Source organism: Pundamilia nyererei, unplaced genomic scaffold (assembly GCF_000239375.1).
Source record: "Pundamilia nyererei isolate P.nyererei 1_Seehausen unplaced genomic scaffold, PunNye1.0 scaffold00076, whole genome shotgun sequence".
Lineage (NCBI taxonomy): Eukaryota > Metazoa > Chordata > Actinopteri > Cichliformes > Cichlidae > Pundamilia > Pundamilia nyererei.
Genome location: NW_005187477.1, coordinates 2,425,129 through 2,443,305, shown reverse-complemented (window position 1 = coordinate 2,443,305; position 18,177 = coordinate 2,425,129). Strand labels below are relative to the sequence as shown.

Here is an 18,177-nt window from a genome sequence, read left to right as displayed (position 1 = left end):
TGATTGTTGGGTTTTTTTCTCTGTATCTATGAAGCGCCTTGAGGCGACTTATGTTGTGATTTGGCGCTATATAAATAAAATTGAATTGAATTGAATTACACCAGATAATGCTGCGTTACAGTAAGTCCCGCCCCCTCTACTCCTGTGCAATGAGGAGGCGTGGCTCTGAACGAATAACCAATCAAAAGGTTAAAGTTATGAGTCCTGTGTCTGTAACCAGAGCTGCCAAATCAACACCTGCAGCAGGAAGCGGTAAAAATGCTCCAAACGCAGCGTTCCTGTTAAAACCGTGACGTTTGTGCGACGTGAGCTTGGAGGCTTCGAGCGACAAAGACGGACGAGTGCACGCCGTTTACCCGCTGAGGCTTTATTTAAAACAGCAGAGACAGAGATGGAAAGCAGCTTTCTGGAAGCTGAAGAACAGCTCTGACGTGTCTGCGGCGCCTCAGCAGATATTACTCACACACTTACTGCTGTTCAGCATCAGGGCAGCATTACTGCAACTGTGCGCGTGTGTGCGTACCTTCAGGTCCTCGTGCTTGGGCATGATGGTGATCTTGTTGCCGTCCACGCTGAGGATCTTTCCCTGCAGGTTGATCAGCTCGCCCTCACACACCTCCACGTTGTCGCCGGCCTGCAGGTTGTGCTCACGCTCCTTACCTGAGCGCACACACAGATTCAAACTGAAGCTTCGTCGTAAACACGAGTTCATGTTCTCCACGTAGCGGGTTATAAACCAACTGTTTAAGTTGTGTTTAAGTTGAAAGAACAGGTGTCACCAACAGTAACAGTTGTGTTTAAATCCATGAAAACTGAACAACTGCAAGTAAAACTGGGACCCAGGCATGAATTAATGACAGAGCTGATTAAAAACATCACGATTCGTTGTGCTGTAAAAACTGAGCTGCTGCTGGCTCAGCGGGCAGGAGAACGTCGTTTAGCAGCAGCGATTGTTTCTGTAACTTTATCCGTCTCGCTGTGCTTACGACAGGATCGGCCGACTGCGGTGAATTCGCCACAGCGGCTCCTTTTCAGCTGTGCTGCCGCGCTCAGGATCATCGTCCCGCTTTGGGACGTCCCACGCTGTAACCGTGGGCCCGACGGCCTCGCAGACAGCAGGTTTCACAGGACTGCAGATTTACAGAAAGACTCGTACCCGACTCTGTGACCACCTCCAGGTCGATTCCTTCAGGCTGGTCTTCAAACTTCTCTAGCTCTGACAGCGTGGGCTTCACTCCGTCTGTGATCTACAACAAAAACACGCCAAAATGACGTCACGATCGTTTTAACTTTGGATCAAAATCGGGGCATAAACTGTGGTAAAGAGCGAACATTAGCTTCTCCTCAGTTTAATTTCATTTATTATCTTGGCCAAAAATAAACCTCTCTAAGAAACGGCAGCTGTTTGTGTGAGGTTCAAAGAGCTCAGCTGTGCAGTGGTTAGGGGCTTGGCGGTCTTAAACAAACATGCTGCTGCCTCACACTGAGCTTCACAGAGGGAAAAATCACACATAACAGAGTGCTTCATGTAGACTTTGTGAGGACGAGGAGTGAGATCTGCAGTGAGCATGTTTCAAGCTGTTTGCATATAAAGTTTGGACTGTGCATCACTGCAGCAGGCGGACTGGCCCGTTTCCTCTGCAACTCTCTCATTTAAACGAGCTCCAGGTTCACAGTAACAGTGAGTCTGTGAAGAGTCTTCCTCACCACAGCGGACATGGCGAAGCTCTTGAAGAGGAATCCTTTGCGGCTGTAACGGTTTCCCTCAAAGATCATGAAGTCTCCGTCATGGCTGACCTCTCCTCCCAGAGACCTGAGGAGTGAAAACCACAGAGTGTCATCACGCTGCCGCCTCAGCGAGGAACCCCAGCATGCTCGAGGCCGGACAGGCCGTTACCTGATCTTCTCAGCATCAAACAGCCTCTGTGGAGGCCTCTTGAACTTCTTCCTCTTGGCAAACCAGTCTTTCTGTAACACACACACACACACACACACACACACACAGTTACGCATCAGGGCAGCGACTCGAGTGGAGAAAAGACCTTCGAGTTTGACCTACCAGGCTCATCTTGGCCTTGATGCGGTCCAGGTCTATCCGAGGGATCATCTTCAGGGAGATGGTGTTCTGGCTCGGCTCCACGTAGTCCACCTGGAGAACAGAGACGTGACGTTTACGCTCACGGAGCAGCTTACGTTCCTCCGCTCTCGCGCTTAAACTTTAGCTTTTGTTTCTCAGGAAGTGGGGAAGAGGTGCTGGTTAGCCACGTGACCGTAAGCAGCTGTTTACCAGCTTCAGCCACACATGGCTCCGAGTTCACACAGCGATCATTTTACGGCTGAACGAAGTGGAATTTTATCAGACGACGTGTTTGTGAGAGGAATCGGGAGGTGAAGGGAAGCAGACTGGAAAACGGCTGGAGGGTAAAGCCTTGTTTGCTTGGCACAGCGGAGCAGCTGTAACTGTGGTGATGGGGAACAGTAAACAGCTCCGCCCTTTCTCAATTCTCAAGTACGGACGCGTGATTTGTACACATCCGGGAATTTTTCACGTTCTCGGCTTGATGCGTACTTTGAATTGGAACAGTACTTTGTCTCCGACTGATGACGTGTCACGAGTACGCGAGAACGCACAAGTATGCGTATTGAGACAGGCCCCTCCTCCTGCTGGGCTGAAGCTGGCACCCTGGAACATGTGACCTTTAACCCCCAGGAGAGCGCTCGGACTACGTAAACATGATTTGAAATCTGACGAGTGAAAACGCCCCCCCCCTCTGAGCACCTGAGCGATGTCGTCCTTGTACAGGCCCCGCTTCAGCCTGACCCACGACTTGGGCTTCAGGTTGGTGACCTCCTTGACGACCTTCAGCACGTCCGTCATCTCCTTGATGGGGACCATCTGCTGGTTCCAGAAGCCCATCCTCAGGTTGCCGATGCCCTCGATGGCGGCCTTGACGTGTGTCTGCTTGTACGACTCCACGTAGATGTAGCCCTTCACGTGATCCGGGGCCACCACGGACTTGATCTGCAGAGGCTGCGGGTGGAGGAGAGGAAGATCAGCAGGTCAAAACCCAAACTAGGAAAATCAGCTGCGACCTTTGACCTCAGAAACTTTGTGTCATTGGTTATTTCTCTCTAAGCGAGGATCCATTCAGGTCACCGGTTCTTTTTGTTGTAGATGTAATAAAAACTGTTGCCTGTATCAGGTTAAAACCCTCCGTCCTGCTGTCCTGTATCAGCAGCGCAGAGAAAACTTCCAGCCAATCAGAGGCGAGTTCTTACCGTGTCAGTGAACTGGTAGGCGATGAACTTCCTCATCAGTGCGATGGCGGTCGCCCTCTCCTCTCCGATCTGCAGAGACAGGAAGCATCATAAAGGTGTGCATCCTCCCGGTGTGTGTGTGTGTGTGTGTGTGTGTGTGTACCTTGCACTTGACTGTCCACAGGTTGGGGTCCCTGATGGGGACAAACACACATTAAACCACTGTAATAATGTCAGCAAAGTCTGGAAGCTGATTGGTGGATCAGGGTTTACATACTTGACTCCAGGAAGAAGCTGCTGCTGGGTGATGTCATCGGAAAGCTCCTCGGACCCTCCAGAGTAACTGCGCACCACAGAAGAAGAAAAAGCAACAGTTTTGGTGGTCTGTCACAGTCTGTGTGGGAAACAGTTCGTCCAGCTCGCCATCGCGCGACTAAGACTCATGTGACGTCATTAAAGTAACCGACGCTGGCAGCTCAGCGTGTCGTGGTGTCTGAGGCAGAGGAGCCCAACCTGCAGGAGGAAGGACAAAGGTACTCACTGCTCCCCTCCGGACGACTTGGCGTACTTCCTCATGTAGTACTCGCCCAGCGCCTCCTCCCTGGAGTCTCTGCAACACAAAGACAAACTCAATGTTCACGTGTGAGCTGTGAAGTGTGCCGTCAAACTGAAGCTGAGAATCTCAGTGACACGTTATTCTGTTTAAAAACGCAGGGCGGGCGCGGCGCCGGGAAAAATTCCTCTTTTGTGTTTTCAGCTGGTCTGGTTGGACGGCGCTTTTAAATAATAGCTAGCTTTTATTTTACTCTAAAGGATAAAGGTTCCAGCTGAATGGAGCTGTGCAGGGTAAATCATTCCCTGTATGAAGACGGGGCTCAGTACAAAGTAAACCACAGAGTCTGCGTGTTACCTGCTGTGAATGGCGGACGGCCACGCCCCCAATCAGACCGAACAGGGGAGTGACCTCTCCCACAGACTGAGAGTTTCCCATCAGCAGATCAAACTGTGGCTTTCAGTCCCTTACTAATAAAAACCCTCTGACTTTTATTTTGGCGGTCAAAAACAAAAGCTTTACCTCCAGAGGTTCTGCAGCCGCCGGGATCCAGAGTGATCCTCATCCAGAACCACGTGGTCGATGTTTGACACTGAAGGCGAGACGAGACGGTTTGTTTCCAGTCCAGTGAACTGAAGCGTATTCGACAGTTATGACATGAAAAACTTACCTTCAGCCTCCTCTGCTCAGGACCGCCCGGAGAGGAAGAGGAGGGGGAGGAAGGACAGGAGACAAACCCAAAAGGAAGGGAGAAAGTGTGAGGAGCCAAAAGACAGTGAGTCAGGCAGCAGCAACACAAAGCATGATGGGAAAAATACACAAACAAGAACACTGTGATTATCGGTGACGTGCAGCACGGGGGAGCATGGAGACGTGATGTGGTTCAGGAGGAAGTACAGCAGAAACACAGCGCCGCTGTCAGCCAATCACATCAGGCGCGAAGGTACCCGCTCACCCAGTCTCCTTTAAATAAAGTTAGAAACAAGCAGCGGGGTCGACTCGAGCATCCGCGGTGAAGTGACGTCACCTCGCTCAGATCAGAGGGGCGCACGGTACGACCCGTTTAAGCTAGCCGTGGCGCTCACTGCCGCTAACCGCAGGGTTGGGCCCAAAACACGGGTTTACGGCCGACTCGGAGACGTCAGCGTCACCGAAGGAGCTCACGGATCAGAGTCGTTGGTTGTGATGATGTCACAGCTGGGTCCACCAATGCAGTGGCGCTAAGCTAAGGTCAACACGACGGCGTAAACATCCTGCATCTACATATCGGTTACCCGGGCAACCGGCACAACGGCTTTGCTTTAGACGCAGCTTTTTGCTTCGATTCTGTTTCTACTGTACATCCACCTTCAGCAAAGCTATGCAACACCACCATTATCATCATCAGCATCATCACAAAAGCTCCACCCACATTGGTTAGTGTGTAAACTGAAATCATGGCAGCTCCGTCAGGTAGCAGGTTCAGGCAAATGGTCACACTTGGTTCTCTGAGAGCCGTCTTAGGTTCAAACATCAATTTAAAGAGTTTCTACTTTCTTTAATCTGCTGTTTGGCGTTTTTTTGCTCAACGAGCCAGTCATGGATTTGCCCTCGGTGCTTCCTCGCGTTACGCCACACACTCACGAATGCAGCAATGCTGAGATGAGGTGTGGGGGTGGGGTTAATACACTCAGGGACGTGGATTTAATCAAATGGATGGGGCTGGAATCCTATTTACAGCATGGGCATCGATGGAAAACATCAGAGCGTCGGGAGCAGATTTACCGTTAACTGGAGGCCACATGCACGACAGAGGAGCCGGCAAGACAGAGAGAGCAGAGTCAGAAAACAGCCTGCACACATGGACATCACACTGTAAGAGCGCCACTTCCTACTGACACATGTGAGGGTCCTGCCCGTGGTTCGGTTGGTGTTGACGCGAGTACTGACAAAGTTCTGGACGGATCTGCGCCCCGAATAAGAAGCGGCTCAACGTTTCCCACCGCATCCTCACAGACACAGTAATCAGGAAACGTTTTGATGTCATCGGCGTTCTTCCAGGTCCTACACATCCAGGGCCCTTCATCAACACTGGATCAATCTGACTTTCCTTCTCCTTCACTCAGCACACGGCTGCTGTGACGACGGACGTCTGACGTGAAACAGCGAGTGTGAGGAAAAAGCTGCTCGTTAGCGACGAGCCATTTCGGCAGCCGATAGCTGGAAAAAAACGATTAACGACCTCGGCGGCCAGCAGCCGACCGGCACAACTGGTCCGCCTCAGCTTTGGTGATTCGAACTCTGGTATAAAAAGTCATGCGGATTGGACCACACGTGGCGGGTCAGTGCGGCCCGCAGCGCTCTGTAAGCCCTGAAAAATCTGATCAAACATCCAGCTGCTCCTGGGTCTGTTCCTCTGCATCGCACACATTAAACTGAAATGATGACACATCACATGATCCGAGGCTGACAGCTGATTGGAGAACAAACACAGATTTGGTCTTTGGGCGTACATTTGGTTTGGTTGCTGTTTTTAAACAAGCTTAAAGGACTTTTCCAGTAAAACAGTGATGTTTGAGAAATATGAAGCCAATTTTCAGCGAGCGTCTCTCTGGTGAACAGACCAGGATAAATATTTAAGGAGATGGTTGTGGTGTTTCTGCACATTTCAGCTCATTAACTGCAGATCACACGCTCGCTGTTTTCCTGCTGAGTGTTGCCACATGTTTGGCTTTCTTCATCCAGCTAATGTGCAACTTTGTTTCACTCCTGCTGGTTACTGCAAACTGCCCAGGAGTCACACTGTGGGCCTGACGTGACTGTTGTCACTAGAAGCCTTAATTTGTGTTGAACTGGGGGGGGCTGCAGGCCCGAGCGTTCGCAGCTCCTCGGTTAAAACTTCGGTCGACGGGGAAGAAGAACTCACACTAACTTAACCCAGAGCTTCACGGGAGAGCGGACAATCACCGCAAACAACCGCTGCCAGCAGCTTGCAATGATCCGAGTCGGCGACACGAATGTTGGCAGCGGGCACTGCTTCTATTCTGCTTCTACTCCTGGATCGGGTGAGGGCCGCTCAGCACCTCCGTCTTGGTGCAGCTAAACTGTCGTCCTGCACCGACCACGCCGTGGAGCAATTTCTGAATCTGCTCCACGTCTCGGAGGCTCGGGCTGGAGTTCATTTGATGTTCTGTGTAGACGGCAACAGATTTGTGATTTTCAGCTATTTGCTCGTGGAGGTTCACGTAACTGCCAACCTGTTCCGCTCAGTCACAAACACACCGCAGCTCACTGCCATTTTAGCGCCGCCCTGATGCACTGAAGTCGCTTTGAAGATGGGCTACGACTAACGCGGGCCTCGTCCCGCTCCTCAAAGCAGCGACATCACAATAGTTTTGGTTGTGAACACCGATCGGACTCTTTGAACGTCAGTGTGCGAAACACGGACTTTAATAAGAACCTGCAGAAAAACAAAAGCGATGCGTCCGGAGGCGGGATGGCGACGGCTCCCCGGCTCAATGACAAACGTGAAATGAGCTGAGGTTACACCTCAGCAGGTGTGCTGTCAGCAGACGATGGAGAGGCCGAGGAAGTGTGGCATGTTCAGTAATCTGTTCACTAGTTTAATGGATGAAACCAGTTTGTGCAACGTGATTAAACAGACACGATCTGTCAGTCGGAGCCTCGGGATCGAGTCTGGAGTTTAGAATCAATCTCATGCTGCAGGATTCCTAACAGCTCTCATCTTCACTTTCTTACCTTTCTCCAAAATATCCTCGGCTCCGTCCTCCCACTGATCCTCGTCCTCGTACTCATCGTCCACATCTGGACAGACAAACACAGGGTCAGACGTGCATCATCATCATCATCATCATCATCATCACGAGGAGTCTGAGAGATCGTCGTCTGTTCACACCAGCTTCATCCAGGATGAACCCTCCGTGTCTCGGCTTCTTCCTCGGACGGTCGTCGTCGTCATCCTCCTCCTCTTCCTCGTCGTACTCCTCCTCATCCTCCAGGTCCTCCCCCTCCTCATCCGCTACCTTGTCACTGCCCACTGGGCTGCCCGTCTCCTCCTGGTGACACAACAACAAAAGCAGATGAAAATTAATCTCCTGCATCCCCTCTGGTCCCGCTGCGAGAGTCCGCTGCTTCTCCGCTTCTTCTGTTTTTCCAGGGATGGTTTATAAACACAGCCTCAGAGATCTGAGCCTCATCTGAGAACAGACCCTGCAAATCATTTTTTCACTCAGAAATTTGGTGCCATAAAGGCTGTTGGCCTATCGTCAGTCAAACGCATCTCTGATGAATAAATAAGTCAAATTTCCCGTCAGAGGGAGAAACTGCAATGACATTTGTATAGTAACATTTGCACATCCTTTATTTATCTGGGTAAAAAGTCTCATGAACGCTCAAGAGTTATATTCTAGAGTTTTGTTGAAGACGGCAGCTTTTACAGGAACATCACACACAAACAGGACATTTAATTTAAGTCTTCGGTCATCAGTCTGACAGCATTTGCTTTTAAAGCAGTTGTACCAAAGTGTTCGAGCCCAAAGGCACAAACAGCAGGTAAGTATTTTAAAAAGCAGAATCAAAACACGGCGGTGGTGATGTCACTCAACTCCCTTTCCTGATGCTCTATAAAAACATTGCTTGTGGTAAGTCCAGTGTCTCCTTTATTTATCAGAAATGTTCTCTTTTAGTTCGAGTGGGTGTAAAGTACCTGTGGTCTGGTGCCACGCAGGGATTTTTCCAACATCACAGGTGTTACTTTCATTTTGAGTAAGAGCAGAGCCGTTACTGTGGGTGACACCACAGATGCCCGAGGGCAGAAAAACTTTATCACCAGTTATTTTACATTAAATATGAACATTTAATCGAAAGAATTCTACGTTTTTGGTCATTATTAACCCTCCTTTGGTCCGGTAGGAGGATCGTGACTCTTTGTGTCACTGGTGTTTTTGTGTGTTTCATTTCTAACACATCACGTGTTTCATATTTAACACCCTATTGTAGCAAATAAACAGCTTCAAAAACATCACACGATCACACTTAACACACCAGCGTGAAAACAATAAAAGATCAGCTCCCGATTTGCTGCATTACATGTATTATTTTACTGTGACTCAGGAAATAATAGTTCATAAAAGCCTTTAAAAATGCCACAGGAGTAACACCGGTGCCAAAAACACCAAAGCTCTTTAAGTCAATGTGCAAAAAAGACTTTTTAAAAACATTAACCTCTGATTTATGTGAAGCCAACAAGTGACCACGTTATCAATACTCCATCTGTAGAATGAGCCCCAACATCTGAAGAGGACTGCGTGGATTATAACGTGGGCACAGAGGAGGTACAATAACTCACAGTCATAAAGTTACTTATAAAACTGGTCATTTACTCTATTTTATAGATAGTCCCGCCATAAATCCAGTCGACTGCAGCAAATTTACCGGATCAAATAAGACCAGTAGACAGAAGACACACATACACACACGACCGGGTTTGTTCCCATAAAGTTTCTTAGCTTTTTATTATAAATTGTGCCGTTTTTATGCAGGTCTGACTGCGTTCTTCCTCGGTATCCTGCCGCACATGTCGCAGCTGCGCTCTCCTCTCTGTTTACCTCCTGTTAGCACACGTAGCTTGCCGGCTAGCTCACCTCATTCTCCTCCACTTCCTCGGCCTCTCCATCGCTGCTGCGCTCGCTCTGGTTGTCGGAGAAGTCGCTGTCCTCGCTGTCGGACATCTCGTCTCTGCGGACAGAAGCACTTTCAGCAACGGAAAAAAATCACAAAGCAGCTCGGTGAAGCTTGAATCGAAGTCCGGCTGCGCGGCCACAACAACCAGAAGGGCCCAGCAGGAGAGGCTAATGCATAGCACAGAGGCAGGGTCCAATAACCCCGTCAGCAGCTGCAGTCAGAGCTTAAATAACGAGCTCCGCGGGTCTTCCTTACCTGCTTCAACCAGAGGGAGCCGGTTTAATCCAGATCTTTGATGAATAAATATGAATATAAGCTTATTTCTGCCTCTCTGGTGATTCTTTGCGTATTCTCGGGGAACAGCGAGATTTCGGAAAGCTGCTCAAAAACTCTCGCGGGGTTTTGCACAATGGGTAGGTAAACGATGACGAGGTGCCACTCCGCCATGTTTTGAGAACACGTTTGTTTCTTCAATTTATCAAACGTCTAAAGTAAAAAACAAACAGATAAATCATAAATATCAAAAAGTATACCTATATGTACATAAAAGTAAATTAACCAACACATATATCTTTAAGTTTTTCAGTTTAGAGACTAAGCTGTTTTATTAGAGAAAAGGCATAAAAAATATTTATTAAAAATAATTAAATAAATAAAAACTACAAAAAAGCAACACAAATTGTTAGAAATCATTTTGACAAATGAAGAGGACATGAATTAAAACTTGCTACAAAGAAAAACGGAAGAGGAAAAATACAACTACATACTATATATGATTGTTATTTGCCACAAATGATTATGGCAGCCTTAAAAGTACATTTTAGTAAATAGATCAACATTTAAAATATTTCCATTATTTAACTATGTATTTTTTAAAACACTTCGGGTTCGTGATTTCTCCTCAGAGTGAATACCTCTTTTGTACAAATCTTTGTTACGTCCTCACGCAGGTACGCCGTTTTCTCCAAACCAGCCAATCACATGGCGCACTCCAAGGAGAGCCACAGTGCGCATGTCGTTGTCGCTGACCGGGTTGGAACGGCAGGTAGGTCCTCCAGGTTTCGCTCCTCTGTCGTTTCTGAGCCGAGCGGTGTTTTTTCCCGGAGATGAACAGCGTGGGGGAGGCCTGTACCGAGCTGAAGCGGGAGTACGACACCTGCTTCAACCGCTGGTTTGCCGAGAAGTTCCTGAAGGGCGATCGGAGCGGCGACCCGTGCACGGAGAGCTTCCGGAAGTACCAGCGCTGCGTGCAGGCGGCCATCAAGGAGAAGGAGATCCCCATCGACGGCGTGGACTTCATGGGGCCCAACAAGGACAAGCCTGAGAGCTGATGGAGGGCTGCTGGGGAAATCCTACAAATGTACGCCACACTGAGCGGGGTCCACGAGGCCCACCGAGCATGCGCAGGAGCGGACAAGCTGCTGTCTCTGGGGTTAGAGGGTGAAGCGGCCCCTGAAAGAGCCGTCTCGTTAATTTTAAGCTTTTCTCTTTTACTGCACAGCTCTGTTCGGACTTCGTTTCTCAGCAGAGACACTTACCGCCCAGTTTTCCTCCAGAGGGCCCAGAGACCTGCTGTCAGCCCTGAAACTGAGCTAAAACTGTCTGAATCCAATTACTAACCAGCTAAAGCTCCTCCATGACGGCCTGTGTGCGCGTTATGAAGCGGTGGCAGCCTGTAGCTATAAATAGCTGTAAATAAGATGTGATGCTGAAAACTCTTCCGACTGATGTCATGTGTGCAAAACTCAATCTTGCATTGTACGAATGAATTAAAGGGAGCTCTGTGTTGGAGCAGGACACGTGCACATGGTGTGTTTTTACTCTCTCACGGGTCGACGTCGCTCTTTATGTTTCTGCAGGTTTTTCTTGATCATTCGGAGTATTTTCAGTGTTGAGAGCAGTTCTGTCTCATATTCTTGCATTTCAGCGACAGACGTTCAGGTTAAACACGACCAGAGTTCTGAATCGGCTCCTGCTTTGCACTGAAAGCGCTTCGTTCGCTCACATCCCGGTGGAGCTTACACGTATCAAACTCCTGCCTGGTCCTGGGCTCGGTTTGTGAGGGGTGTACGACGGAGGGAGCTTAATGAGCTCATGAGGCAGAGTCAATGTTTTCAGTGCCCTGAAGGTGGCGCTATTTTCACCATGACAAATGCTCAGAGTTTGAGCTTAAAGTCAGCTGGGAGCACCACACCGACTGCATGCATCCAGCCAGTAACACCAGTAAATGAATGCAGCTGTCCAAACAGGTCATCTGCTGCCAAGATTCAGACTGATGCTACTAGAACACAAGAAAATGAATCAGTTTCATCTGCAGGCTGTTAATCAAGAAGACTCGCTCATTAATTTCACTTTGGCTCGTCGGGCAACAAACTAGAATAGTTTACGTTGAGGCCGCGGGACAGAGAGCGTTAATGTTTAAATGTTTCCCAGCTGGAATGTTAGAGATAAACAGCAGCACTGAGTGCACTCAGAGGTTCCATAAATGTAGTTACTGTAGTTCCTGCAGTGTGTCTGGTTATTACACCAGGATTTTCTGCACTATTACTCTGTGTGTGGTATTTCACTATAATGTTTGAGCATCTTTATACAACCCAAGTACAAAATAGTTAGCTGTTGTGTAAAATGGAAATAAAAGCAGTGCAGTGACTTCAAGTCTCAAACTGTATTTCATTCACAGTAGAACACAGAAACATACCAAACTGTGAACATGAACCATGGTGATAAAAATATGAGCTCCTTGTGAACATGATGCAGCGACACGTCTGTAAAAGTAGGACAGGTCCATGTTTGCTCTCTAACATCAGTCTGATGGAGGATTCCAGCTGCTCAGCAGTCCTGGCTCTGCTTCGTCCTCTTGCTGCTTTCATGATGCTCCAGATGTTGTCAGCTGGTCAGAGGTCTGGACTGCAGGCTCCTCTGCTCTGAAGCCGTGAGGCTGGAATAGAAGCAGTCTGCGGTTCAGCATCGTCCTGCTCAAACACAAAGGCCTTCCTGAGAAACATCAGCATGGAGCAGATGTTGCTCTTAAACCTGTTTATACCTTTCAGCACTGATGGAGCCTTTCCAGATGTGCCGGCTCTGAAATTGTTCCACAGTTAACACAGTTTGTGTAGATTGGCGATTTTTCTGCTCATGAGTTGCAATATGATGCTTCCAGCTGTTTCTTCTTAACTGTCAGGTTCAGTCTGTCCAAGTGACACAGCATGTCGACCAAAAAGGCCAGATCCATAATCCACTTGAGGTCCGAGAGCTCGGGATAGTCCTTCTCTTCCATAAACAGTTTCACGGCATCCAAAAGCTCAAAGAAGCGAGAGAGTACCTGGCCTTTTGACAGCCACCTCACAGTGCAGTGCAGCGGCAGGTCACCTGGAAGCCCTTGGTCCAGCTCAGCGATGAGATTCTTTAATTGCCTGTGGCTAAGCGCATGTGTGCGGATATAGTTGACGATTTCCATCACAGGCTTCGTGACGTTATCTAAATTCAATGATTTAGACACGAGTTGCTCCATGTGGATGATGCAGTGGATGTTCCAAAAGTCAGGAATAGTTTGGTCAGCTTTGCACAGCCCCACAAGCCCGTTCACAGATCCCATCGTGGCTGGTGCTCCATCCGTGGCTATTGCAGTTAATTTCGTTATGGGCAGATTTGCTTTTTCAAATGCAGCCATCATGGTTTGTTCACATCTATGCCACGGGTTCTGTCTTTTAGTGGCACAATATCCAGGAGCTCTTCTTTGATCACACAATCGTTTGACACAGACCCTAAAATATTGCCAACTGAGGCTTGTCTTGTATATCACAACTCTCATCCAATGCGACACTAAAATACTCACATGCTTGAAGGTCAGAGTGCAACTGTGATTCAATAGCCGTGTTAATGTCCGATATTCTGTGTTCAACAGTGTGGCGGGACAGTTGGACGTCTGATACCACGCGTTTTAATTTGTTGTTTTCAGGAGACAAGATTTCAACAAGGTCACTGAGGCATTTTTTAACGAACTCCCCTTCATTGTATGGCTTTTTAGCCCGTGCAATGTTCCAAGCCAGCTGATAGGATGCGAGCGTTATGGTCTCTGACCGCTTCGTAAATTTTTGGAAAAACTGTATCTGCTTTTCTGCCTGACTTTTCAAAGTGGCCAACTCGTGCTTGCGAAGTTCAGTCCCTTTTGGAAATTCCTGGTCGATGTTAGCATGGAGTGAGCTGAAGTGGCGCTGAAGATTTGAAGCTTTGAAATGCGCTAATGACGTCTGACATATAAGGCAGAATGGCTTGCCATTGCGTTCAACAAAAAAATATAAACTCTCCCACTCTGTTAAAAAGTCCTGTGTTCATCTTCATATTTTCTTTTCGCTGTGCATTTTTTCCTGCCATTTTAAGGGCGAACTTGCTCCTACTGGGAAACTTTGCAGTATTTTCATCTCACACACATGCACATTTGATGAAAATACAGTATTGAACTCAAGTGAAGCGAACGCGCACATTTTAAAACAACAACACAAAAAAACCCCAAAACACAAACTTTGATATGAACGTAAGAGCCGCATGAAACCAGGCAAAAAGCCGCGGGTTGGCCACCCCTGTGCTAGAGGGTGTGGGGGGGCCATAGCCCCGTCCTCCAGAGCATGAAGCAGGTATGGAGGAGATCAAGACTCCAGACATCAGAGCACAAGAGACCAAGGAAGACCAACAGAGGGGCAGCCGCGCCACTGTCCCAGAAAGAGCTGAGGAGAGTCCCAGATGAGGGCTCCCTCAGCAGCCGCGGAGCAGAAGCCAGGGGGAGTTGCAGTGACGCGCCCGTGAGCTCCGCCGGCAGCCAGCCGTGCCTGAGTGACCGAGCCCCAGGCCGAGAGGCCGGGGGCACCCCACCTCCGAAGTGGCCCGAGCGAGCTCCAGGCCCCGATAAGCGGCCGCCAAGGAGTGACGCCCACCCCCAGACACCAAGAACCACCAACGCACCGATGTCTGGGGGAGTCTGCCACTGGTAGGGGAAGTGGTGGTAGGGGGAGATAGGCCTCCAAACCTTGGAGGGCCTGAGATGTCCCCAGAGAGGTGGCGTCTGATACCCAACCTGACATATAGACACAGACATACAGGCACACACAGACACAAACATCCATTCCCACCCTCATGCTCTCATATGCACTTACTCCACACTCAACCAACGTGGAGACAGACATAAAGAGACGCTGTACACACAATCACACTCCCCAAGCGTACTCTACAAACCGGGTCTAGGTACCCTTGCCCCTGGAGGGGGGAACTGCACCCAGACCCAGGTGGTGTTACCCTTTTCCCTGCGGTGGGGAGAGGCAGACCGCCCCGACTCCGCAGCAGCAGGGAGGCCCCACACTCCAGACCGCAGTCGGACGGCCAACTCCTCCTCCCAGCACCCCCGCCCCAACAGGCAACAGAGAACGGGGGGTGTGAAGACTGCAAACCTCCCTCCACCCGCTCATATGTAGCGTTGATTCATGTGTGTTCATATGTGTTGGACAGCATTTTTAGCCCCCCAGACACCCACCATACCCTCACCTCGGTGTCACACTCTGATGTCTAACATCTAACGATGTCTAACACTTTGATTAGCTCTTTAAAGGAGTTTAGAGGAGCCAGCTGAGTTTGGCTGCAAAAGGACGCTCACCCACCGGAACCTGAACACGAGTAGAAGGTATCCACGAAAACAGACTTGAAAACAGGCCGTATCTTCTCTCAAACATTTAGTTTGTTAGGATCTGGTTTAAATAAGACTCTGAAGATAAAAACAAACCCGACGGTCTGTCAGTCTCAGGGGGTAGATGGTTTCCAGCTGTTCATACTAAAGTGCCTAAACTCCCAAATAGTGGAGTCGATCCAGTTAATGTACAATGGGATTATACTGACATCTGTCAGTGCGCCCCAGGGCGGCTGTGGCTACAACGTAGCTACCATCACCAGTGTGTGAATGGGTGGATGACTGGATGTGTGAAGCGCTTTGGGGTCCTAGTAAAGCGCTATACAAATACAGGCCATTTACCATTAATGGGAAGTGAATGGTTCTTCTAGACTAGCTCACAGCAGGCTCCCAAAAGTTCTCCAATTAGGAGAAAGTGGGCCATTAGAGTCAATGCTGATTGAGGATGAACTGAGGGGCTTCGTAGATATGATGCCAAGCTACACTAGAACACTCCAAGCTCTAAAAAGATGACGCTGGGACTTTCTCATTTGAAGCTCACTTACCTGGAAATAATTCATTTTTACCATCTAACTTTACATGAACGTTTATCTAACCAAGCTGTACAAAAAGACAGAAGGGGGTCATTTTATTCTGAAGGTGCAAGAAATAAGAGTGAACAGCGTGTATCAGTTTACATTCAAAATGAAGTTTATTGTACTGAACTAAATACAGGAGCATCAGATCAAAGCAGGGAGAGAATGAGCTTATTAGACAAGTGGAAAAAGCTTTATATGTTTCTGAGGTTTACATCAGAGCTGTATAGGAGCATATTTTGGCCACAGTAGGCGTAAGCAGTGCTGTCCTTGCAGCTGTCCATTGCCTTATAATGTCTGATGCATGAATAATGTAGCAGTGGCTTTCGACCGATCCTCAGGAAGTCCCACGTCCTCAGAAACCGTCGCACATTTCTGTGATGGTGTCTATGGTTGTGAAATATGTAGGCAGGTCTGTTTCCTGCCATCCTTGGTGTTCTTCCATCAGTTTACCAAGGCCAATAAACACACTGACCCAATACCCTCCTTTCACCCACTGTCCAACTGCTTGGTAGAAGCCTTATTAATATAATAATACTCATTATTAGCAGATACAAATACACAGATATTTAAAGCACATTAAAGTGACCAGTGTGCTCTCAGCATCTGACTGCAGCTTAGTTGGGACCTGACTGTGTCTTCTTTATGACGTCATCAGTGAGACGTTTATGTTAGCTGATATGAGACTACAAGCAAGCTTTTTCCACCCAGAACTCTGCGTTATCCTCTAGCTGCACCTCAAATACCACCGAGCTGCATCATGCATTCTGCACTTTATTTGTGTGCAGGTGGTTTAATAGAAAGTTAACGAAAAGAAAGTCATGCCATGTAGTCTCTTCTGAAAGTCCTAACAGTAGTCACTGTTAGATTTCTCAACAGTCCACAGAAGATTTTCAAGAAAGGTCGTTGCATTTTCCTCCTTCATGACCTCACAACGACGACACTTTGACGCTGTCTGCGGAGAAGAAACAGAAATGCGTGTTATTGTCTGGAAGAAGATGGGAACACAACCAAGACTTGAAGGGCAGTTGGAGCATTCAAGGTTTTCACCAGAAACTTCCTACAACCCATAAGTCTTTGGGACATGGTGTAACCAGCCTTTAATGTAATGTTGGAGTACCCCAGGGCTCTATGCTAGGTCCTCTTCAGCTTCTACTCGAATGTTCTGCCTCGATGTTCAAATCAGTGCAGATGGTACAGTAATAGATTGTACAGTGCTGTTAACCAGTAACTGAAACAAAACTTACATCACAGTGTTGAAGTAAATATAGTTGGGACAAAAAGCAACACTGATATCTCTCCACGTGACACAGAAGTCAAAGCTGGATTCCCACCAGAAAACAAAAATTGTTGGGAGGGTAACGTAATCTCTACCAGCAATGCTCCTCACTGTGGGCTTTAATCCTGTAATGGTTACATTATCATTACAATTCTCACTTCTAAGTACCAAATGTGAACTTGTGCTTAAATAAACGAGCAGTTCCTCCTCTGAAGGAGTCAGTGAGGTGCTTTAAAAATCCCAGACACTGACTTTAAAATTGCATAATCCAATACAGGTGCAGGGGGGCTGAAGCCTATCCCAGCTACCACAGGGCATGAGGCTGGGTACATCCCAGACTGGTCACCAGTCTGTCGCAACCCTACCAGTGGCATGGGTTTGGACTGTGGGAGGAAGCCGGAGGGAACCACGCAGACACACAGAGAACAGAAAAGTCAGAGGGTGGAGTCAAACTCACGACCTCGTTGCTGTTAGGCAACAGCGCTAACAACTACCAACGTGTTGGCGTCCATGTCATCGTCATCAAATTAAAATAAATCTTCCCGGTCCATCACATAAATGTTTCAGAGGAAAGACAAACTTCTTGTTGTTAAGCGTTTAAGTTTTTATTAGTTGTTGTTTTTATTCGTACAGTGACTGAAAAACAACAGAGCGCTTTCCATCAAGGCAAATATGTTATAATCCAAGTAGAAAGAAAATGAACACACAACTAAAAGAGAAACAACGTAACTGAAAATGACAGACATGCTAAAAACGTGATAAATATTAAAATAATAAGACAAATAAAAATAAATATTTGGAGGAAATTGGACTCCATCAGGTTTCTGTGTGGAGTTTGCATGTTCTCTTCGTGTCTGTGTGGGTTCTATGTGCGAGTTCTATGCGTGGGTTCTATGTGTCGGTTCTATGTGTGAGTTCTATGTGTGGGTTCTGTGTGTGAGTTCTATGTGTGGGTTCTATGTGTGAATTCTATGTGTGGGTTCTGTGTGTGGGTTCTATGCGTGGGTTCCATGTGTGAGTTCTATGCGTGGGTTCTATGTGTGAGTTCTATGCGTGGGTTCTATGTGTCGGCTCTATGTGTGAGTTCTATGTGTGGGTTCTGTGTGTGGGTTCTGTGTGTGAGTTCTATGTGTGGGTTCTATGTGTGAATTCTATG

General features: G+C 48.0%; 2 protein-coding genes across 3 annotated transcripts in view; one reads left to right on the top strand and one right to left on the bottom strand.

The window, feature by feature from the left end:
* Positions 1-9,902, bottom strand: part of supt5h (SPT5 homolog, DSIF elongation factor subunit) — a 19,780-nt gene extending 9,878 nt beyond the window's left edge. The window contains exons 1-17 of one of the 2 annotated variants that reach the window (XM_005737487.2): positions 9,749-9,902; positions 9,454-9,547; positions 7,707-7,866; positions 7,550-7,615; positions 5,576-5,581; positions 4,482-4,493; positions 4,334-4,403; positions 3,800-3,868; positions 3,536-3,601; positions 3,422-3,452; positions 3,280-3,348; positions 2,780-3,031; positions 2,060-2,149; positions 1,898-1,968; positions 1,708-1,813; positions 1,157-1,247; positions 524-660 (exon numbers count right to left, since the gene is read on the bottom strand). In XM_005737487.2, the coding sequence (XP_005737544.1) occupies positions 524-660; positions 1,157-1,247; positions 1,708-1,813; positions 1,898-1,968; positions 2,060-2,149; positions 2,780-3,031; positions 3,280-3,348; positions 3,422-3,452; positions 3,536-3,601; positions 3,800-3,868; positions 4,334-4,403; positions 4,482-4,493; positions 5,576-5,581; positions 7,550-7,615; positions 7,707-7,866; positions 9,454-9,540 (1,383 nt within the window). In that variant the 5' untranslated portion in view covers positions 9,541-9,547; positions 9,749-9,902. The remainder of the gene's footprint in view (positions 1-523; positions 661-1,156; positions 1,248-1,707; positions 1,814-1,897; positions 1,969-2,059; positions 2,150-2,779; positions 3,032-3,279; positions 3,349-3,421; positions 3,453-3,535; positions 3,602-3,799; positions 3,869-4,333; positions 4,404-4,481; positions 4,494-5,575; positions 5,582-7,549; positions 7,616-7,706; positions 7,867-9,453; positions 9,548-9,748) is intronic. The other variant, XM_005737488.1, reaches the window with a different exon arrangement.
* Positions 9,903-10,438: 536 nt separating this feature from the next.
* triap1 (TP53 regulated inhibitor of apoptosis 1) lies at positions 10,439-11,295 on the top strand. The gene has a single exon (XM_005737486.2). It carries the CDS (start codon positions 10,600-10,602, stop codon positions 10,822-10,824), a length of 225 nt encoding a protein of 74 aa, XP_005737543.1. The 5' UTR covers positions 10,439-10,599; the 3' UTR covers positions 10,825-11,295.
* Positions 11,296-18,177: the final 6,882 nt, after the last annotated feature.